Source organism: Cloeon dipterum, chromosome 4, assembly GCF_949628265.1.
Source record: "Cloeon dipterum chromosome 4, ieCloDipt1.1, whole genome shotgun sequence".
Classification (NCBI taxonomy): Eukaryota; Metazoa; Arthropoda; class Insecta; order Ephemeroptera; family Baetidae; genus Cloeon; species Cloeon dipterum.
In genome coordinates, this window is record NC_088789.1 from 5,843,506 (window position 1) to 5,865,890 (window position 22,385).

A 22,385-nucleotide genomic window follows, 5' to 3' on the forward strand; every position below is an offset into this window, starting at 1 on the left:
AGAAAAAATATTTTTAAACTGATTTATAAATTTTAAACTTTTATTTCATTGCACATATAAAAATATTAGGAGGTTTTTATTGAAAATGCTCAAAGGAAATTTAATTAAAATAAAATTACCATGATTTTAAATCAGCTGAGAATAATAATTTTTTTTATTAAAACGACTTTGTTTTTGTTCCAAGTTTGTTCAAATGAAGGATGAAGGCGCCAGGCTTTTGGAACAGTCGCCCAGATATTATTCAAGTATGACTGACATTCAGAATTATTCACAATAGGTTTTTAGGTCCATTTCTATCTGATTTCAATTGGCTGCTCTTCTTCTCACGCACGTTCTCTTCAAGCTCCTTTAAATTTTCCCTCCAACATTGATTAAAGGGTTGAGTAGTTCTCGGCACGACTGCTTGAGTCTCAGCGCCACGATCTCGATTATTCCGAAGCACCGCCGTGCGTTTTCACGAGAAAAGGCAAAGATTGTGTGAATTACTCGTCGCAAAGTCACATTGTCGCTTCCACTACGTAAATTAAAGTAAGTACGATCCACATTCATTTAATTTTATCACTTTTTCTCATAACTGATTGAAGCAAAAAGCATTGAAATTTGCGGCGGCTTAGTACACGTGATAATTTAGGGTCCTCGATTCCACACACAAACTTCTCTTGTTGAAAGGGAAACTGATCAATAATTTTGATGCCTATTTCGTTTATTTTGTCCTGAAGATTTTCCAGTATAGCTGAAGTCTACGTACATATGACTGCAATCATTTTTTCCAATTCTCCGTATTAAATATAATTTCTAACTTGCAGACTTTTCGAGAAATTTGTTGGCTCTTGCATCATCTCACAATGAACAAGCTCCTGAGTGCAAATCTTATGTCCGGCGCCTCCCGGTCCTTCAGGCCCTCCTATGTACCATCCAGATTAAGGTGAGGCCATTGATTCACATTACAGCGATTTAAATCTTGTGTTATCGCGGCTCCTCTTTTAGCTCGGATAAGGTCAAAGGTGCGGTGATTGGCATTGACTTGGGCACCACCAACTCCTGCGTGTCAGTCATGGAGGGCAACGTCGCTAAGGTCATCGAAAATGCTGAGGGCAACAGGACGACACCTTCCACAGTGGCTTTCACAAAGGGTAAATTTCAGGACTGTTACGTAATGATTCATGAATTATTTTCATCGCTTAATTTTTAAATTTAACTCCCTGACTGTCCACGTCCAAGCAAATGGACACTTTTCTCTTCCACCTAGGAAAGTTTTCTTCAATTATTCATTTAAATACATTATTTTCAGACGGCGAGCGACTCGTTGGTGCTCCTGCTAAGCGTCAAGCAGTTACAAACCCTGGAAACACATTTTACGCTACCAAACGCCTGATTGGCCGCCGGTTTGAAGATGCTGAGGTCAAGAAGGATATGAACACGGTCTCTTATAAAATTGTGAAGGCGTCTAACGGCGACGCCTGGGTTGAGGGCACCGACGGCAAGAGGTACTCTCCCAGCCAGATCGGAGCCTTCACTCTGATGAAAATGAAGGAGACCGCTGAGAACTACCTGGGCCAGCCTGTTAAAAACGCCGTGGTCACCGTACCTGCCTACTTTAACGACTCGCAGCGCCAGGCCACCAAGGACGCTGGTCAGATTTCCGGTCTGAACGTGTTGAGGGTCATCAACGAGCCCACGGCGGCCGCACTTGCTTACGGAATGGACAAGACTGAGGATAAAATGTAATAACCAGAGTCAATAATATAAAATAGGGCTGGTTTGACGCATCTCTTTCTTTTTTCAGAATTGCAGTTTATGATTTAGGCGGTGGCACTTTTGATATTTCCATTTTGGAGATTCAGAAGGGTGTTTTTGAGGTGAAGTCGACCAATGGCGATACATTCCTTGGAGGAGAAGATTTTGACAATACTTTGGTTAAATTCTTAGCTGCAGAATTCAAGAAAGAGGTAATTACTTTTTTAATTTACTCTTTGATTAGTTGATTTGTTTGTATGGAAATACTTGAAAAATTATATAATATCCCAACTGACTCTTTCAGAGGTGCAAAAAATAAGTTGATTACTCTTGATTCATTTTTTTGGGGTTTTAAATATATTTCTTAATGAACTGAAGTAAAATTGACTTCATCTTTAAAGTTCAATTTCGCTGCCACACATAGGCAAAATAAAATGACACTTCAAAATTATTTGCAGCAAGGGTTAGACATCAGCAAAGACATAATGGCGATGCAGCGCGTTAGGGAAGCGGCAGAGAAGGCAAAGATTGAGCTGTCAAGCTCCCTGCAGACGGACATTAACCTTCCATACCTGACCATGGACCAGTCTGGGCCTAAGCATTTGAGCTTGAAGCTGACCAGGTCCAAGTTTGAGAACTTGGTCGAGGGGCTGGTGAAACGGACAGTTGCGCCTTGCAACAAGGCTCTGTCCGATGGCGAGGTCACCAAGAAGGACATTGGAGAGGTGCTGCTTGTTGGTGGCATGACTCGCATGCCCAAGGTGCAGAGCACCGTGCAGGAGATCTTCGGCCGCGTGCCCAGCCATGCTGTCAACCCTGACGAGGCCGTTGCCATGGGCGCTGCCATCCAGGGTGGAGTTCTCGCTGGAAACGTCACTGACGTCCTCCTCCTCGACGTGACCCCTCTCTCACTTGGCATTGAAACTCTTGGTGGTGTCTTCACCAAGCTCATCACAAGAAACACCACAATCCCCACCAAGAAAAGCCAGGTTTGCTTATAACAAATATCATTAAAATGAGAAATTTTATGGCTGATTTTGGATTTACTTTGTTTGCTCTGGGAGTTCTACAAATTTTAAATTTTATTAAACCTCTTCCATATTTTGTCATAGTACATGTGTGTGATATTGGTGATTCAAAGCTTGCGTGTTTCGCAGATCTATTTTGCAAGTTTTTTTATCCTATTATTAAAATCGTTCTCTTGTTCATTATTTTAAAGGTGTTGCATACTTTGAATGAGCAGTATGTACTTTACAGACAATAATATTTATGTAATGTAAAATAAATAATATTTTTTGTAAACCAATGAAGGTATTCAAAGCATAGAAAAAGTTATTTTTCATAGGGTTGCTGGGTTCTCTTGCTGACTTAATAATCACTTTAAGCTAGGGATTATCCTTGACCATGAGCCATCAATAACCCCAACTTAGTTCAACTGTCATTATAATATTGATTTTTCATTGGCTAGGTGTTCTCGACCGCAGCTGATGGACAGACTCAGGTGGAAATCAAGGTGATGCAGGGCGAGCGTGAGATGGCTACTGACAACAAACTGCTGGGTCAGTTCACGTTGGTTGGCCTCCCCCCGGCGCCCCGTGGCGTGCCCCAGATTGAAGTGACCTTTGACATTGATGCCAACGGCATTGTCCACGTCTCCGCCAGGGACAAGGGCACTGGCAAGGAGCAGCAGAGTAAGCAGGCTCTTCCTACTCTTATTTCCTGGTTATTGGTAACTTGAGTTGTGTCTGCAGTCGTGATCCAGTCATCTGGAGGCCTGAGCAAGGATGAGATTGAGAACATGGTGAAGCGCGCAGAGCAATTCGCCGAGGAGGACAAGAAACGCAAGGAGCGCGTGGAACAGGTGAACCAGGCCGAAGCCATCCTGCATGACACTGAGTCCAAGATGGAGGAGTACAAGGACCAGCTGCCCTCAGAGGAGGTTGCCAAACTTAAAGAGGAAATTGCCAAGGTGCGCGAAACACTCTCCAAGAAGGACGAGGTCGACCCTGAGGAGATAAGGAAACAAACCAGCGCCCTGCAGCAGGCGTCGCTCAAGCTTTTCGAAATGGCATACAAAAAGGTAAATCACTTGAAATAATTTTGTAGGAACATTTTTGTCTTTGGGTTAAGTTTTTATACAGTTGCACCGGTATGTAAATATTTTACTACTTGAGCGATATCATTGCAAATTTGTCTTTTTTTCTAATGCTTCATTTTTACATTGTTGAATTATTCTTGTTTAAATCTTATTATTTAATAATTTCAGATGGCTGCTGAGAGGGAAGGTAGCAGCGGAAGTAGCAGCAGCAGTTCAGAAGAACCTCAGGACAGCAAAAAGGAAGAGAAGAATTAATTTGGCTACATTAGTGTAGTGTTCCGAACAATGGGCGAGCAGATGATGAGGGCCACCGTTTTGTTTTTGCGTAGCTGGTGTCCCTGGAATCGAGATGCTTGAGTTTAGGCTAGTCCACATCACGGACTCAAGGAATCGATCATCATTATGGACTCAAATGCATTTCCTGTTACAATTATTTAACTCTTGTGAATGTTACTATTGCCATTTTTGTCCCATTGGTTGCAATATTTACGATCAATAGGAAGAGAAACAATTATTTTTATTTCCCTTCAAGTTTGTCCCTTCCTAGAAATAAACATCAAGAATATGAAAACCAAATACTGGGGCTTTTACTGAATGAAAACTGCGTAATATATATTATCCTCTTATAAATTAGATCATTTCATTTGCTCATTTATTCATAGATCATTGTTCATAAAGTCTTAAAACACAAGTCACTGTCCACTTGCTGGATCTAATGAAGCCATGTCCAGCTGGCACTGCACTATGTCAGCAAGGGCCGCCTGAATTTGTTCCAACAATCCTTCCCCTCTTCTGACCACTTCCTGCAGTCTCTCAGCGGCTTCTTGGTTCTCCTGTTCTAGTCTCCTCAAGCTTGCCACCTATCAAAAATATAGTATAAGATTTTCTTCACTCCATTGATAGCACAATTTGTACCTGCACTTCCACGGAGTTGTCGTCACTTGGCAAGGAATCAATAAGAACGTCTATATCTTTGGCACAACGAGCCACGAGGGTGGCAAAGAGACTGGCATAATCTAAACCAATGAAAGTAATAAATTGCGATTATTAAAGCAGTCCATAATTTTACTGTCAAACGCAAATCTATACCTTCGCCCTCTTGCTGCTGTGGCGTCTGCGAGCCACTGAATTTGCTTGGCGTTGCAGACTGTTGCAAAACGCCTATACTGTTGCAGAAATTTTCTGCTTGCTGAAAATTAATTTGGAAATCAACTTCAGGCTGTTCAAGCATCCATTTTTATTAATTTGTTGTAAATTATAAGAACACCGCACGTTTCAACTGCAGTGATATAATATTATATGCATTCTCCTTTATTAAGAAACGAATACTTAGAAAATATTGTGCAGATAATGAGGCCATAATATTAATTTTACCTGATTAACCATGTCCTGAAGCTGTGTTAACCGGTCTGCCATTTTTGTAGGGTTGATTCTAAATGTTTTTATTTACATACGTGGTGTGTTGGCGCACGCGTATTTCTATTTATGATTCTTTACATTGAATAAATATGAAAAGAATTTAGAGCTAGCAAGAAATTAGAGCATGTAAGGCGATTCCAAGTGCTTCATATAAAATATATGTCAATCAACTACTCAGTTTTTACTCATTCCGACTCCAAAATGCAAAGTTTGATCCAATAAATTGAATTCTTTCAAGTAGGAGCTTAATATTTCTTGTACTTCTTTCCGTAAACCCCATTCATTCCTGCTGCTATGTTATCCATTCGTCCTTCGTGTTGAAGATGTTCGTTTTCTGCTCAGGCAAATGCGCCACCTGTCGCTTCCTCTCGCAAACGGTCTCGTGTAATTATTTTGTTTAGTTTTTGTAGCAGTTAGTGTGAGAGAGAGAATCCGTAAACAATGGAGGCAGGAAACTGAAGCGACTGCAGACAGTGTTACGCGAGTTTCCCAGTGTGGTGTTAGTCTGAAAACTCATTTGCACGTGCCGAAGAAGCTGAGCCATGGAATATGAATGGTGCGTGACAAATCGTGTTGATATTTCCATCTCATTTCCAAGTGTTTCCCTTCTCATTGGGGGCACCACGGCGAGTGTCACGCACTTCTAGGCCGCTTAATTGGTGCGCCTTCAAGCCATCGTAATAGATATCTGAGCATAACGTGATGGAGGTTAAACTGTTATAAAATGTGAAATCACTCCATTGATATTTTATTGTCTCGTGTTGAAAGCTACTAGTTTTTTGTTAGTAAAATTTTTCCCGGTCAAGATCACTAACTTGTCATTATAGTTATTGTGAATTGAAATCTGAATCTCGCTTCAGATGCCGTTCTCAGCTGACGTTCCCGGCCAAAATGTCAGCTCCAGGCCGCGTGCAGAACATCAAAAAGCATTTTGAAAATGCGCCCGAGTCGCCGTACTACCAGGGCGGGCAGCTGTTGTCCAAGGCTGGCAACGGTCACCTGCCAGCCTCGGCGCAGACGGCCATCAAACGCAGTCCGGCGTTCCGCAACGACAAAGTCGTGCCCAAGAAGCAGCCGCTGCCAACGCCGAGGGCCGGCTTTCTCGGGTCCACCGCCGCTGCCAACAAGGCCAGACCGATCTACGGGACTGCCGAGCCATTTCGGCTGCCCGCAGTTAATGCTCCCCAGCTGCAGAAGAAGACTCCTCCGGGGCCGCAAAGGGTTGTCAAGGCGGGCTCCGAGAGCCCAACAAAGCTGAGTCCGACTCAAAGAGTCCATGTGCTTGGCATGACACCGGTGACGACAAAAAATCCCAGACCTAACGACCCTTCCAAACTCGTCAAGGTGAGTTCGTTTCTGTAAAATTTAATTCGTTTTGTCGTCATATATAAAAACTGCTTGCATTGCGAGTATCTGAACAATGTAGGGGGTTGAGATGCCAATGTCAATGTATCTAAGGAATTTGTATGCATTCTGTGCTGGTTTGCATAATTACCATCTTGCCTTTTATTGAACAGGTAATGTCTAGCGTTTCAACCAAAGACTCGGATTTTTTCACAGGATGGGCTTGTCCTCTGCGGGTAGTACTTTCCCATATTATTCATTCACGATCATAGCAGGGTATGTTTTCAATTCACGGAGAAGCGGAAGAAAGATTGAAACATGATTTGTTCCTAAAATAACTAATTAATAAAGATCATAATAACGCAAATTTAATACAAATCTAACAAAGAAACAATTGGATGACAGAATATCCATTTTAGATTATAAATAAATGTTTAAAGCGAACCATCCTGAAGCAATTATATGATTCTTTAATGTTATTTTTAAATTTTTTGGGTTAACAGCAATTAGAAATCCTTAATTTAACTTATTGGACTAAGAGTTCATCCGTTTGATAAATTTATAGAGGTAAATCCATAAGAATCTAATCGAGCCAGAAACCTACATTATTAAATAACACGTCAAGCAAACAACACTTGCACGCTAATTTATATTGAAAACGTTGATAGCTTTTCAATCTTCATTTCCTAGTCCATTTAAACTGGTTAGACATAAAATTAATTCAGATAATCAATGAATAATGCATCAGATAATTAAGAGTTGCTTTTCTGGCGTTCAGGTTTTCCCTGTGAAAGTTCCAAAGCCGACAACCACCCCAGCGCCGAAAATGACGACCTTCTCGGCGGCGCCGAAGGAAGACACAAAAGTGGCCGAAATCCTGAAGAGCCCTCTGCCGCAGGGTCCGCCGCCGCAGAAGCCACCGCGGACGTTCGCGCACAAGCTGCAATTCTTCCAACAGGCGCCTGAGCCAAAGGTTACAAAGCGGCCCCCTTCGCGTTCTGCGAGTGGCCCCCTGCGGCCGGCCACGGTGCGGCGGCCATCGGTGCCGCCGCCCTCGATGCCGGCCCGCTCAAAGACTGAGTCGCAGATCGTGCGCAGGAAGGACAGGCCCGGCAGGTCGCCGGTGCAGCAGTGTCCTGTGCCGCAGTATGCGCAGGCCGACAGGTCCGTGGAGCTGGCCAGGTCGCACTCGATGGAACATGTTTATGCCGTTCCCTTTGTCCCCAAGCCCGAGGACGGCGTTCCTGTCACAGACAAGGTCAGAAGGTCGCCCGGGAAAGATATGGATGGCCTCTATTACATGGTGAGTAGAGTAACGAGTTATAAATTACATAAGGTTGGTTTTAATCTCGTTTTATTACATTTTAGAAAAATAAGTACGCAAACAATTCTTATCAAACATTTCCTTTCCCGTTCCCCGGTCTAGATATTATTTCAGCTACTGACAATTTTAAATGAAAACAATTTTTCAAATTCTCAGCAAACTGTTTTCATTTATTTCCTTTCAACACAACAAAATCATTATGTCAAAGCATCCCTAATCCCTATAGACACCATTATTTTTATCGTTTGATAAAATGAGACTAAACTGCATCGATTCATCCGTTGATTATGTGTCTGGAAATTGAAGCCCACGCCGTGTTAATTTTGCTGAAAATTCATCATCGAATTTTTTTAAAAAAAAGTCGAACAATTCCTTATTATTGCTATTTTGTTCCCAGGGAGATAAATTTGAAAATCATTAAATATGATCTTATATATTTTTTGTTCATTCTCATCTCACTAATGTCTTCACACTTTTGAGATGATAATGACGGACATGACAATACTAACAACGATTATCGGCTTAGGCGCGGAAACGTCTTCGGGCAACAGCGATTTTTAAAATATTGGAGGTACTGTAAACAAATGAAAAATCTCTTCAACGCTTTTCGTTCTGTTTTTAGTTGTTGTCTTTATCTTTCTTTTTGCAGAGCTGCGTTCTGTATTTTTCTAATTTGTGCTTGATTCCAAACACGTAAAATGTTGAACGATGTGCTTAGTGCAAGCGGTAAAACGCTACATGAACGAATTTTTTGAAGCAAAAATATGTTTTCCAGCCACGTCCTTATCCAAGTCAGTTAGTCGCTGCTTTTTATTCGAAGCCGCGTGCTCTCGAATTCGATCCCGCGAACCTGATCACCCTTGTCAGTGCGTCACCTTCAACAAGATCTTTTCCCCCGGCTCGCTGTGTCAGCTATATCAGTTCAAAATGGGCAGACATAGAGGGAACTAGAAACACTATCTGCTTCACAAGCTGCGCTTTGAATCGGCTCTTGACGCAACTCAGATAACACTTGAAAAGTCTTGCTAACTCCTGTATTGACTTTGCCGTGAATACTTGAGATTCTTATCGGATTTTTTAATAACATTTATTAGTCTTATCACCATGAAATCTCTTACATTAAGTATTTTTGCCTCTTTTTGAGTGAGTAAAAATTAAAGTTAATATTCTTGGAAATCGTAAGAAACATTTTGGAGCGGATGGACTTCGCAAAAAGGAAATCTAAGGCTGGCAGAGTAATTAGATTCTGCATTCCACTCGTGCGGTTGTTAAAAATTCTGAGCAAGTGCGCAAGGTCACGGGGCAATGCTCCAGAGCCGATTCCCATGCTACTGACAATGCTGTGAATCAGAGCCTAGAAGAATATCAAAAAAGCTCGTTATCCGCGTGAAAGAAGGAAAATGATTTATTAATTTGCAGTCGACGCCGATCCAGTGGCCATCCAGGCCGACAAACTTGCCCGTGCAGAGCTTCAAACCTCAGCAGCGGGGCGCGAAGACGTCGCCGCCCTGCGCTAAAGTGATGCCCACCCTTAGGGAGAGCCCCAAAATGATAATCGAGCCACCATTTGACCAAGACAGGGTGAGTAACAATAATTATTATTCCTTCATTTTTTCAGTGAATAAAAATATACCCGATAAATCAACTGACGAGGTGAGTTATCCGCAGTGGATGTTGTCTTTCCACTGAAATAGATTTTCATAATTTAGTGACTAAAACCTATTCATCAATTGCTAAAGTTCAAAGTGTTCAAAGTCGCCAACCATATTCATATTGTAAACAAAATTTTAACAAAAATCGCTCCAGCCAATCGCCTTAAAATCATCAGATATGATATTTATTTTAAAAATCGTTTTTCGCTTTTTTCCCCATTTTGGTATTCAGCACATCAAAAGAAACCATTTTTAGGCTGAATGTACAGCAGCAAGATTGAGTCTTACGTATATCGAAAGTAAGCAATGGTGCCATCAAACGCCAAGGGGCTTGTGCAAAATATAGGTGAATTATTAGCAAAATAAAATTCCCGAGTTAATTTTTTAACATTAACAAATATCAAGCGGATGTTTGTTAATTTCATTTGTACGTTTATTCTATAAAGGTGTGCTGTGTGGTATTAACATAATTAATTGGGTTGTAATCCTGAATAAATAAATAATAATAAATCGCTTGTAAATTGTTAAGGTATTTGAAACGTTGAAGTCGTTTATATATTTTGAAATTTTATATTCACATGGTTGTCAAATTAAATTATAAGCTATAATTTATACCTTTTTATTCAGAGTCCTGACGATTAAATATTAGAAAAGTCCATGGCACCTGATCTTAATTCAAAACACCGCGAAATGCGAATGTTATGAAAGCCGTCACTGTTGGTTTCACACTTTAGGCCCGCAGCTATTGCAGTGAAACAAACCGAAAACGAGTTTTGCAGGTTTGTTCTTAGCTTGTAGCATTTCTCGTCAAGTCAGTGCGATTTCGATTGCTGTGGCTTCTCGTTCTCGATTCAGGTCTGATGTTGTCAGAAACAGTCATTTCTTACCGCATTGTTGTAGTAGTTCAAGTAAAAGCTTCCTTTCAGAACAATCTTATTAACAACTTACAATCAGTACATGAAGGATTACTTAGGAAAGAAAAACATATTCCTAATTGACTGGGTACCTCTATCAGCTTATCTATTTAAATAGCAAACTATTCTCCTCTGCTAGTAAACTGCTTTGAAAAAAATCGTCTGCTTTTGGTTTTAATTTAAAAGGGAAATTTTTATATACTTTTCAAGTTAATTGATTTAAAAAAATCCGTAGATTGGAGGAATAATTTTCATAAAAATGTATCCCAACCCGGGAAAGGAATAGGTTTTTAGGATTGTGTCTTCTCACCTAGCTGTTGCAACATTGAGTGATATAAAGCCTTTCCTTGGATATGATGATTTTTTTAAATAAATCAACCTGCAAAGTATACAAAATTTCCATTTTAAGCTGCTTTTCCTAGCGAAATAACGGCAGAGGGGGGAAATTCTTTTCCCCTCTTTGTATTTCATGATTCACTTTTGATCAATTCCTGTCAAACATTTTGTGAAATCTATTAATATCGGCTCAACTTCCTTGGAACCACATTTTCAATTCATGATTAGATAGAAATATAATCTGGGTATAAGTAATCGACCTTTTTAAGCTTACTTCAGTCTACAACAGAGGTTTTCACAGTTCTTTTTCCCCCGTAGATAAATGTGACTTCTTGCACGAGAAATCCAAATATTTTGCCTGCTTATCTGCTTTTTTGCCGCCCCGCGGACAAGAACAAGCGGCTTCCATTATTCGGATTCCCCACTTTCTCTGCCTGTCGGTCGGCAGGTCCAAAAGTGGCTTGTTAGTTGGCTGCGAGGCGCCGAGCAGTGAATTAATCAGTGTCCAGTCGGATCAGGATCAGCCCCACCGGCGGGGCCCTTGTGTGAAACCTTCGTGTGCAGCGGACGCAAGGGAGGCCGCCTTCATTGGTACTAATCACTTTACAATCGCAGTTTCACGCGCCGCCGAGAACGAGATTGCCAATTGTTTTGATTGTTTTATTGCGGTAACTCTGCTCTCACTGCAATCATTGACTAATTCGTTGATAAACGATAATTTATATTAATTGAGTGGCTTTGTTTAATGTGTAAGTAGTCCTTCATTGGCGTGATTTTTCGATATGAATTTAATTTTGCTGTCATTGCGATCATCCAAAAAAAGTGTTTGATAAATTCTGGGCAGTCAAAAATAAATCACACGGATAGATAGTTTGACAGCCGTGCAATTACTTGTTGCGTAATTAAATCCAAAAATGATTGGTTTGAAATTTCAAACCGACCATTTTAGTCCAAGCAGTTTCTTTTAAAATTTATTTAATCAGCCGTCACATCAAACGAAATGTGCTAAATGACATGATTTCCAAATCCTTCTCTCAAGAGTTGTCTGAATCGGGGCCTAGACTTTCGAAACTCCCTCCGTGTACTTACTGGCCCATTTGCATGCAGATTTAGCCTCTGAAATTTCGTTTCATTCTCACTGGTGACTGGGAGGCTTATCTGGGTTGCAAATATCTTACGTTAAGACGCTGTGTATTTTGTTAAATTTATGTCTCAAGCTTTGAATTTTATTTCAAACTTGCAGTTTGTGCTTTAAATTATATATTTTACTATGTGGGTTAGTGTTTTGAAGTAGCATTTGCGTGTGTCATATTTGGCATGGTTTCACTTCTCGCACGTTTTAATCGCACCTTGTCACTTTCCCATTTTTATCAGCGTTCCTTTACACTTATTGTTGGTCAGTCCAGATAAAAGTTCGAAAGAAAGTGCCTCCTCTAGCTGTTTCTCTTTCAGGGCTGGGCATGGGAATAAATCGGTTTTTCGCTGATCCGTGTTTGTTGCTAGTTTCTCCCGGGCTTTTGCAGCTATTGAATTTTGCTTTTTTAGCTCTCTTGCCAACTTTTATTAGGCGAAATTTTATTAAAATTTGTTTTAGACAATTTTTTTAGTTACGAAAAATCATTTAAAAATACGAAACGCTTTGAGCCCCAGATTTTCAGATACCGTTTAACCGTTTTAATGGTAAAACTGGTCAGTTTCGAGTACTTTATATTAAGTTTAATGAATCGCACGAAACTGGCGAAACCCCCCCCCCAAAAAAAAAAAAAAAAAAACTGCAAGTTTGGGAAACTCCCCGGGAGATTTCCAGCCTTGTGCTCTTTACATGTTGCCATTACCTACCGATCTTCCACCAAAACCGGAAATGTGTGGTGTAAATTCTTTCCGCGATTACAATCGGCTGCTGTATTAATCCATTTCACCGTTCTCTATTTTAAATCGAGTGACTTTGTCACTGAATAAACGACCCAGAAATAAACGCACGGAATGACGCCTGCGTTTTCATGTGTTTTTTGCCACGCGTGAAGGTTAACAATAGAACGCGTAATTATATACATACATTTACAAGAAAAGGCCTCTACTGCCTTTTTATTCTGTTCACTCGCGCGCAGGATGTGGCGCGACCGCAGTGTCTAAGAGATCCTCTCTCTCCTTTCCGCACGCACATTCACTCTCTCACGAAATAAATTTTGCGTGCTGTGCAGATCCAGATGCTGGTAAACGAAGCGTTCAATTCAGTCCAGCTGGTCACTCCGGACCCCTCGACGGACAGCGAGGACCCCTTGGACAGCGACTTCTCCTACATGGACAGGAGCAGCCCCTCCGAGGTAAATCCCCATCTTAAACATTTCATTTTATAGTATTTAATAAAAAGAGGCTAAGGCTAAACGTTCGTATCCTTAAGAATGGGAAAATTACATCACGTCACGTTTTTTGCCTTGCACCGCAATGAACATGGTTGGAATTGGATTCCAAAATTCAAAATTAGATCACAGTATGTGACGTTTATTTCAATATTTATCTAGAGACATAGCTGAGTATATGAATTTTTTTCATTGAATCCATTTTAGTCATTAAAACATAACATTAAAGTTTATCGTTTCTGCACTTTTTCAGAGAAAACATTTTCATGTTAAATCACCATCACTGTAAAAAGCGACCTGACACTCATGATTTTAAACAGGTTTCCTTGATAACTCAGAAATTAGGGCCTAAACCGACTGCAGGATCATTTAGAGGAGTCCTAAAAAGTTTTAAGGTATCTTTACGACGGAGAAGCTAATTTTGGATGGCGTATGGTGTTCAAACGTTATTTTTTGTCAATAAGATATGATTTTATATTTTAGCTCTTGAAATAAATTTAGACAGTGTGAAAGCGAAACATTTTATTTTATTTTTTCATTCATTGGTGATGGGTGAAATTTGGCCTCAGATATATATTTTTTTCAATTCACTACAGTCTACAAATTGACGCTCGCTATAAAATAACAAAAGCGCATTCCATTGAAATAAAGTAAGGACAATAATTGCGCATTTGAGTTGAGAATGACGCCCTTAGGCCTCGAATTACACACTCAAGCTAATTGAAGCGCGGCGACGGAGAAACACTGGTCGGCGATTGCATCGGTGACTCGATGTGTGTGAAACCTTTCTCAAGGGTCTGGGCACGTGCCATTTCAGGATGACACGGACGAGGAGGCTAAGCGGCTGGTGGAGAAACGCAAGGGCTACGTGAAACGGGCGAGCAGCTTCGCCTTCCCGCAGACCCGCCGCTTCTCGGCCGACCCCACCGCCAACCACCTGTTCGAGTGCGTCCTTCTCGTCGGACTCAACCTCGACCAAAACACCAAAGGCTACCAGCCTTATATCAAATCAAAATTCCCTGCAAACGTAAGTCTTCTTAGATAGTACTTTTATCTTTTGAAATAGTAAACTATTAGTCTGCCTCGTGAGTGTGATTAACTAAAGTACTTGTTATTTAGTGAGTCAAAGAATTTTTTATGATGATTTTGGTGAATCTGAGATATCAGTTTTACTGTTAAAAGCTTGTGCAATTAATCCTCGGGCGAGTCGTAAATGAATAATACAAATTTCTGGCGGTCAGGCATCTACTTTTGAAATCATTAATAATATCTATCACATTCAAACTTGCACAATATTTCTTATTTCAGCGTTAAACTCCAAATTTATTGCTGTAGAAGCTTGTAACAAATTTATTAGACAAGTGGAAATCTAAATTTCAATCTCATTCCTTTTGGCAGGCCCAAGTACCTGATGAAATAAAGCTGTTTGTGTTCCCTGACGCAAGCGACTGGCCACCGCATGAGGGCAGCGAGCACAAGAAACAATACTCAATAGTGCTGACTTCCGACAGCGGAGCCCGGAGCTACGGCTACTGCCAACGAATCGTCCCTGAAGGAATGGATCTGTGTCTTCCCTTAGCCTACTGTATTGTAACCAAACACAGAGCCAGCGGATTTTTTTACAAGGTAATTATTTCAATTCTCTCTTAGAATACCCAGACATAAACATAGTTGTTGTATTTAATTCTCATCAAATTGCATTTCATTAAATGTACTAGATCGATTTTTTTTTAAATAATAACATTCTGGTACAGCTCAAATTTTTTTTATTCATTTTATATTTTAAGAAAATAAATATTCTTTTATCTTACCTAAATTCCTCATTTTAAAATATTTTAATAATTTCCTTGGTAAAATTTTTCTTATTTTTTCTCATTTTAACCATACAGACACTATAAAATTTCATTGTAAACAGATCCTGGCTGAACTTGAATCTCGTCACGGACAAACGGAGGCCAGTCGAATCTCGCTACTCTCAGCGTTGCAGTACGAGCAGCTGCCACCACTAGGCAGTAGTCTCAGGATTCCCGGCCTGAGCGTGAGCAGACCCATGGACCAACGGCTGGAAGACACGGATCTGTCCACTCTCTATTCAAGTCTGCCAGACCGAATGATCCTGCGGGTGGTGGCGTCGGTGCTGCACGAGCGGCAGGTGGTGCTGCTTAGCGCCTCTCTCAGCAAGCTGACGGCGTGCGTGATGGGCCTGCAGGCAGCTCTCGAGCCCTTCCAGTGGCAGCACACCCTGGTCGCCGCCCTACCTGCCAACATGACTGAAATATGCAACGCGCCCACGCCGTACGTCATTGGACTGCTAAAAAGCAAATCAGGCCAAATCCCCGCATTCTCCATTGAAGAGGTACGCTTCAAAAATTGGTCGGGCTTTGTTAAAAATTGGGAAATCAGTTTAACATATTATCGCAGAAACATTATTAAGTGATTGCCAATGAGTTAAAACTTTGTAAATATTTTCAGGGGATGGCTATTGATTTGGACACCGGAAAAGCCATTAAGTGCTTGGGAGACGAGTGCAAAATCTTGCCAGTCAGACTGCAGAAGGCGCTCTTCAAGGTCCTGCAGCTGGCCTCGTCTACAGGAGAAAACGAGCCTACGAGGAACGTTCTTGTATCGGAGGCATTCATTCGCCTCTTTGTCGAAGCTTGCGGCCACTACCGCAACCATATTGTCATGCAGCAAGATGGCAAAACTGTGTTTGAGGTTAGATTATTCTGCTTAATGATTTATTTGGAATTAAATTTTCGTTGGTTGCAGAGAGAATCGTTTTCAAAAGCTGTGGAATCCAGAAGTCTTCAATTATTTTTAGAATGGTTTGCCGAGACGTCTTTATTTTGTACATTCATAGATGACAGAACTCGGAAATCTAGTTTCAATAGTATGGACCATTGTATGACTTCTATAGTAGAAGGTTTAATTATATAATTTTCAGGTATATTCGACGCACGGGTATTACAGAATTTCAAAGAGTCTGATGAAAACCTGGTTCAAATCATCAAAAATCGTAAGGCCATCAATAAGAAAGTTAAAACTTTGGGTAAGTTTAGCTAAATTAGAAAAGAAAGAAATAATTCTTAATAAACCTTTTATTTTCAGGTAACCGAATAAGAGATTTAGTGCATTGAATGAAGATAAAAGATAGTGATTTTAATTTTCTAAAGAAAATGTCCCATATTTAAGAAAATATATTAAGACATTTTGTAAAGTTCTATACATAAATATTTTATTGACATTTAGATCCTGAGGTGTCTATTCAAAAGAGGGGTAGAAATACTTTCATTGTCACTGTCCTCATCGTCAGATATATCCTTGGACCTGATTGGAGTGATCATGTTCTCTCTGTCTGGGATCAGGGTCCTCCTTTCCACCGCAGTCATTGGCGTGGAAGAGATATTTTCCGAGTCCTTAGCATCCTTGTTTCCACCGCTGAGGTTTAGCATGAACTTGAGCAGGTCCTTGTTCTTGCTGTTGGCCAGGTTGTTCTGCAAAATTGAAGCAGGTGTCAGCATGAATGCAAACAAAACACAATAGCTATCAACTCACCCTCTTGATCCTGCGAGCTGTCTCCAGCAGCGTTTCTCGAAGAGCGTTGTTCTCATATGAAATGGCCAGGTTAACGAGCAGCCGCAAGTACACTCCTTGCGACACCTCGCTGTCCTCAAACTCCAGCAGTTCCAACAGTCTCATGGCGATTTTGTCATGTAAGTTTTCCTACAGAAACATACCATAATTTAAAATGGACAGAAGAGTAGAAATTGTTGGGAGTAGGAAATCCAGGCAATGCCCAGAGATGGCTGGTACAGATAAATATAAATGGCTTGGAAAAAATTATTAGTAAATAAATGAAAGCGTTATTGAAAGAAAATAATATTCAAATGTAAAAACGATAAAAAAATTTGAGATGTGACTACAGAATTAACCAACTAAGAGACAAGAACAAAGAACATTCCACGAATAGAGCTTTTAAATTTAAAAAAACCCTCATAACTCATTATCATTTGGGGAAAATTGACTTTCTTAACAGGAAGCAACATTTTAAAATTTAGTTTAATTCAATTCCTTACGTCAGAGTATTTGTTGGTACCCTTCTTAGTTAGTTCAAGGATGAAGAAGCCAATATCTTTGACAGGGTCAAGCTCCTGCAGCTCACTAGAGTGGCTGCAGGTGAGTATCTCTTTGAGTCCAATAAAGAGCGCCTCAGCCAGCAATTGCGGCGCGTCGATCTTGTCAGCAGCATACAGGGTGAAGAACTGGCCCATCATCTTAATGAGGCGGCCATCGGACTGCGTCGCTGGCAAGAACCAGAGCAGGATGGTCTTGGCTAGCAGCTGGGCCGACTTAACGCGTTCTGCTAGCAGCAGCTGGCACGCGCCCACCACTGCCTGTCGCTTCACTTGGTCGTTCTGGTTGTCCATGTTGCTGATCACGCTCATCAGGTAACCATGCTGGTTCTGGCTGCTGCCACCACCGATGTTGCTCACCGTCTCCTCAACCTTCCAGTCCTCTTCAGTGATGCTCAGCTTCTCGCGACCGTGGCACACCAGAAGACTCACTATGCACTGCAGACACTTGACGCGCACGCTCTCATACGGCCGTATGTCGTTAATCAGCTGTGTGAAAATTTTGATTATTAACAAATTATCTTTGCAGATCAAAGCAAAATCATAGATTGGCTCACATTGTTAGCGCTTGCTTACAATTAGCGTGAACTTGCAATTTAAGATTCCGAGCGAGGTGGTCGAGTGCGGACTGATATGCGCCTACATTAATTGTAACTCTAGCATTGCAATGACGAATCCATTCTGCTTTTGACAGTCCAACTCGCTACTTGCTTGTTTACACCTTCCTAGCATGCGTAGATTAAATTCACGGGACGATAATTTCCAGCGTTTAAAGCCCATCTGGTTCTTTTCTGGGATTGGCTTCCTCCAATGAGGCCCTTACTCCCATGTTATTTGGTCGCGATTTTAATGAAACACAATGTTTTCGCGAGTTTTTTGCTACCTATCTCAAAAGAGATGAACCCTTAAAAAAATAGTAACGATTCCCGCTTAGTTTGAATTAATTTTGTGATTTTCATTGGTTCCTCGATTTAAATTTATATAAAGCGATTCATAATTGTTGCAGGGTCACGTTTTTCACTGGATGATTTGCATGCTAGTTTCTATTATCTCCTAAACCAAGGAAACACATTTTTCTTTTACTTACCAGTACATAGAACATTGGCAAATGCTTCTGGGCGATGGAATGTGACTGCATGCAGTAGAGGCCGAGGGCTTCCAGCGCGTTGACCATGATGTGCTCCTGGTCGATGGCGATGCATTTGCGCACAAAGCGCTCCATGATGTCTGCGAAGCTGAGCGACATTTGGAACACCTCCTTATTCTTTAGCAGCTCGCACAAAATGACCAGACACTTGTACTGCACATGTGGATCCTTTGTTTCCTCTCTTTCCGCGTCCTAAAATGATTATTCGTGAAATAAACCAACCATAAATTTGATTCAACAAAAAAGTTAACCTGGTCTTGTGTGTCCATCACGACTGGTCCGTTCAGTTCCTCCTCTTTTTCCTTGATCTGCGCTTTAATGGCGTCAATTTCAGTCTTGATTTGCTGCGCCTCGGCAAATTTCTCTTCGTCAATTGCCTTTTCCTTGGCAATGTGCAGAGTACAAGACTTCATCTTCAGGCGGGCAATCTGGAACACACATAATTATAATAAAAAATACAGGCTAGCAAATACATACAATTAGCCACAATTAGTAATACACAAAAACTTAAAAACTTTTCAATTTCTTGCTGAGGAAATAGTTACAAAGCTCATGCAATTTTTCCATTGATTTGTTAGTAGTTTAATTTTGGAGAACTATTGTATGTCACCAAGAGGATGAAAATAATCCAAAAATTAACAAATAAAAAATCTGCAGTTTTTCGAATTTCATTTTAAGAAAACCAACAAAATTGAAAACAAATACAGTGAAAACGGGTTGTAAGAAAGAGCAGTAAAACTTTAGATTGCACTGACCGCCACAGTGATGGTGCGCCTCTCTTCGTCAGACATAGTCTTGACCACCTCAACCACCGGCTGCAAGTAAGGGTTGTACAAGTCCTCAAGTAGTGAGAGCACTGTGTCCACACGGGAATATGGATCTGGGATGCCCACAGACAGCTGGCTTGTTATCTTGGATAACAGACGCCGGTCAGGCTGGTGGTCTTCGCTCCTCAGTATGTCTAGCATTATGTCTGCCATGGAGGCCCTGAAGAAATTTTTGTTTTAACAGATCTCTTAGGTTAAATATTAACCTACCTTCCAACTTCATCAGACATGTCATAAAAGGAGAAGAGGTCAAACAGAAAGACGAGGGTGCTAATACGGATCACTTTGTCTTCCTTCTGCTCATTGCCCACCAGGTCCTTGTCTTTAGGTATTTCTTGCTTGTAAAAACTAAACGCATTGATTAGCATTAAAATTTCATCATTCAGGGGGAATATTACCAATTAATGTAGTGCACATATTCAGAAAGGGAGCCAAGGATTTTTTCCAGAGCTTCTGTCTCTTCCTTTTCTTGGAAGTACTTGGCCAAGCAGGACCAGTACAAGGCAAGGTGCGGAGTCAGCTGATCTGGAGGCACATATTTTTCACCTTCTGGGATTTCCATGAATGCAATGAGCTCATCTGCGGACTTGTCCCTAGAATGGGGTGGAAGGTTTTAAATTTTCCTCATTAATGAGAATGAATTATGCCAAAATTAGAACATCAGTCATTCATTTACGAGCTGCGATCTTTTGTGAATTGATAAAAAAACTGTCAACAGCCCCTATAATTTTTTATTTTTTGCACATCTAAAAATATCAAACATAAATAAAAATTAAAAGACTGATGGAAATAGAATTCCACATGAACTAGTAATAATTGGTAATGGAGCACACTTTACTTCATTAGGAATGGCAAGGCCCCCCTGGGCACAGATGGTTTGAAATTGACGTCCAAATTCTTGACAAACTCAACAAGGTTGCCCTGCATCTGACCAAGCCACTTTGGCAGCAGGTACGTCTCTGCGACAGTGCGGACAGTCGCGCTTGAGTCCTTCAAGCCGCTCATGATGATTTTCTCGCGCATCGAGTAGGACAGAGCGTTCATCCTGCGCTTGTCGGCGATCAGCTTGAAGGCCAGGGCCCGCACAGCTTCGTTCACGTCCCTTGTGCGCTTGTAGATGGCTGGCAGCGTCACTGGCGTCACTCGAATCACCGAAATTATTGCTTTCCGCACCTCCACTGACGGGTCTTTTTCCAAGTGGTACATCAGCGCTGCAGCACATTAGTTTAAAATTAAAAATTGAATACATAATGATAGAAAAAGATTTGATCCTTGTTGCTTGAAAACTTTCTTAATTCTTTTGACGAGTTTCGGCGTCACATTGGTTTTTTCACTAGTCTGGGCTCACTTAAGCTTTGTCAAGGTCTTAGTCACTTGTTTTCCTGAAGTCTCGCCATTTCTCACATGCTTTCCATTGTAATTTACTGTGATACATTATTGTATTTATGACAAAGTGTGAGAATAAACATCAAATTAGCGCCCTATTTCATAATATATATTAATTAATATGAATGAAATTTATTAACTTAATTAATATAACAGCATGCATCCGTATTATATCATGAAATAGGGCACTACTGTGATGCCGACACTTGTCAGAAAAATAAGAAGGAAGTTTTAAGCAACAAGGATGAACTTCGTTTCTATTGTAATAACAGAAATCAACCTCGAGTGTTGACATCTTAACGAAAATAAATGCAGTTTATCTAATTCTCACTTTTGATTGCTTTACAGCCGGGGTTCGTGGGGTCTTGGAGCCACTGCAGAATGCTTGCGGCCAACACTCTGATATCCACGACTTTGTCCTGAGGATTTTTTTCTCAAATTATTCCTCAGACATAATAATTTAACTTACAATGATCCTCTCGGAGATCATAACGTACGAGATCTTGTCGCAGATGTCCTCATCCATACTGATATCTTTCTTTGCCATGGCATCCATCAGTTCTGCGAGGATTTTGCACGCGTTGTAGCGGAAGTTTTTGTCTGGCAGTCCTTGCACCTGATTTAACACATTTCAAATTTAAATAAATCGAGGAAAATGAATTTGAAGAACCCTTACTTTCCACATAAACGCGAAGAAGTCGGCAAGGAAGGGAGTTGTACAGTCTCGATCAGTGTTGGCATCTTCCTCTTCAAGCCTCTTCTCGAGGAAAGAGACAACCAGAGCAATGGTCTTCTTCACGAAAGGGCTGGCGTAAGCGCCCTTCAGTAGGCACAGAAACGGGCCTTGAAAGTAATTAGCAAATAGAGACTCTTCACTTTCCTAAAAATGGAATGTTAAAAGTAAGACACACTTCTCCAGGAAAAAATTGAAAATATGTAGTACAAAAGGTCTTCCTTACATGTTCTCGAAAAAATTCCTCCAATTCACTGTGCAATTTGTCATGCAAATAACTGCCAGACTCCTGATAATCTGTGAAAATTTCTGCAGGCTTGCGGGCATCGCTTCTCGCCTCAGCAATCGACCGCTTCTTGGCTCTTGGCATTCTGCTTCTGCAACGTCAATATGTATGTATGTATGCTAAATTTTTTCAGTATTACAATAATATACAATTTACAAATTAATTGATAACATACTGATTTGTTAGACGGTGACTTGATTTCTCTAGGTTTTACACTGTGGTTCTTAATAACAGCATCAACTGACAGGACTCCCACCAGACACTCGTTTCAAATTAATTCAAAATCTGTTAAATCATAACAACAAAAGCACAAACACTCTTGCAACAGCTGCGCATACGAGTGGTAGCAGACTTCCCAGTGTACCGCGAATTTTTAAATGGTGCCAACCAATGCCATAATAACGGTTTCAATTTGAAATTCGCGGGAGTAAGTAGACATTTCAATTTTTGTTCGTACCCCCTCTTATTTAATTTCCCCCACTATCTTACTATATTTCGCGCCAACTGATTTTTTTGTTGCTTGATAGAGTTTAGAGTGGGTTGGTTGAGTTGGTTCCGTTGGTTGCAATTTTCACGCGGTGACTCCCTTATTTATTTTTGCGTTTTAGTTTGCTCTTATTTTGTGCTCTTATGATTATTGTGAGAGATGGGTCAATGTTTGATGGGAAACTATATAATAATATATTGGA

The 22,385-nt window shown here is 40.7% G+C and overlaps 4 protein-coding genes across 8 annotated transcripts; 2 read left to right on the top strand and 2 right to left on the bottom strand.

Moving 5' to 3' along the window:
* Positions 1–375: 375 nt before the first annotated feature.
* Hsc70-5 (Heat shock protein 70 cognate 5) lies at positions 376–4,411 on the top strand. Its single transcript, XM_065491588.1, has 9 exons — positions 376–528; positions 807–925; positions 988–1,133; positions 1,292–1,724; positions 1,787–1,949; positions 2,196–2,726; positions 3,206–3,428; positions 3,489–3,817; positions 4,004–4,411. The coding sequence occupies exons 2-9, from the start codon at positions 846–848 to the stop codon at positions 4,088–4,090; spliced, it is 1,992 nt and encodes a 663-aa protein (XP_065347660.1). The 5' UTR covers positions 376–528; positions 807–845; the 3' UTR covers positions 4,091–4,411.
* Positions 4,412–4,446: 35 nt separating this feature from the next.
* MED21 (mediator complex subunit 21) lies at positions 4,447–5,350 on the bottom strand. Its single transcript, XM_065491589.1, has 4 exons — positions 5,210–5,350; positions 4,925–5,024; positions 4,751–4,851; positions 4,447–4,695 (listed from the first exon to the last, which is right to left on the bottom strand). Exons 1-4 carry the CDS (start codon positions 5,249–5,251, stop codon positions 4,528–4,530), a joined length of 411 nt encoding a protein of 136 aa, XP_065347661.1. The 5' UTR covers positions 5,252–5,350; the 3' UTR covers positions 4,447–4,527.
* A 229-nt stretch (positions 5,351–5,579) lies between these two features.
* LOC135944555 (DENN domain-containing protein 2B-like) lies at positions 5,580–16,407 on the top strand. 5 transcript variants are annotated; one of them, XM_065491582.1, is made up of 14 exons: positions 5,580–5,810; positions 6,115–6,598; positions 7,377–7,901; positions 8,449–8,493; positions 9,342–9,503; positions 13,026–13,148; positions 13,505–13,579; positions 14,002–14,211; positions 14,583–14,810; positions 15,100–15,540; positions 15,657–15,899; positions 15,954–16,074; positions 16,129–16,233; positions 16,293–16,407. In XM_065491582.1, the coding sequence occupies exons 2-14, from the start codon at positions 6,146–6,148 to the stop codon at positions 16,319–16,321; spliced, it is 2,760 nt and encodes a 919-aa protein (XP_065347654.1). In that variant the 5' UTR covers positions 5,580–5,810; positions 6,115–6,145; the 3' UTR covers positions 16,322–16,407. The 5 variants fall into 5 exon arrangements, with proteins under 5 accessions (XP_065347654.1, XP_065347656.1, XP_065347655.1 ...); XM_065491584.1 differs by lacking the exon at positions 13,505–13,579 and having other exon boundaries at positions 5,581–5,810; XM_065491583.1 differs by lacking the exon at positions 8,449–8,493 and having other exon boundaries at positions 5,581–5,810.
* Cap-G (Chromosome associated protein G) lies at positions 16,268–22,025 on the bottom strand. The gene is made up of 14 exons (XM_065491581.1): positions 21,872–22,025; positions 21,637–21,787; positions 21,354–21,557; positions 21,147–21,293; positions 21,009–21,096; positions 20,130–20,502; positions 19,690–19,884; positions 19,502–19,639; positions 19,220–19,451; positions 18,716–18,892; positions 18,405–18,656; positions 17,261–17,806; positions 16,740–16,907; positions 16,268–16,678 (listed from the first exon to the last, which is right to left on the bottom strand). The coding sequence occupies exons 2-14, from the start codon at positions 21,778–21,780 to the stop codon at positions 16,430–16,432; spliced, it is 2,913 nt and encodes a 970-aa protein (XP_065347653.1). The 5' UTR covers positions 21,781–21,787; positions 21,872–22,025; the 3' UTR covers positions 16,268–16,429.
* Between the last annotated feature and the right edge of the window lie 360 nt (positions 22,026–22,385).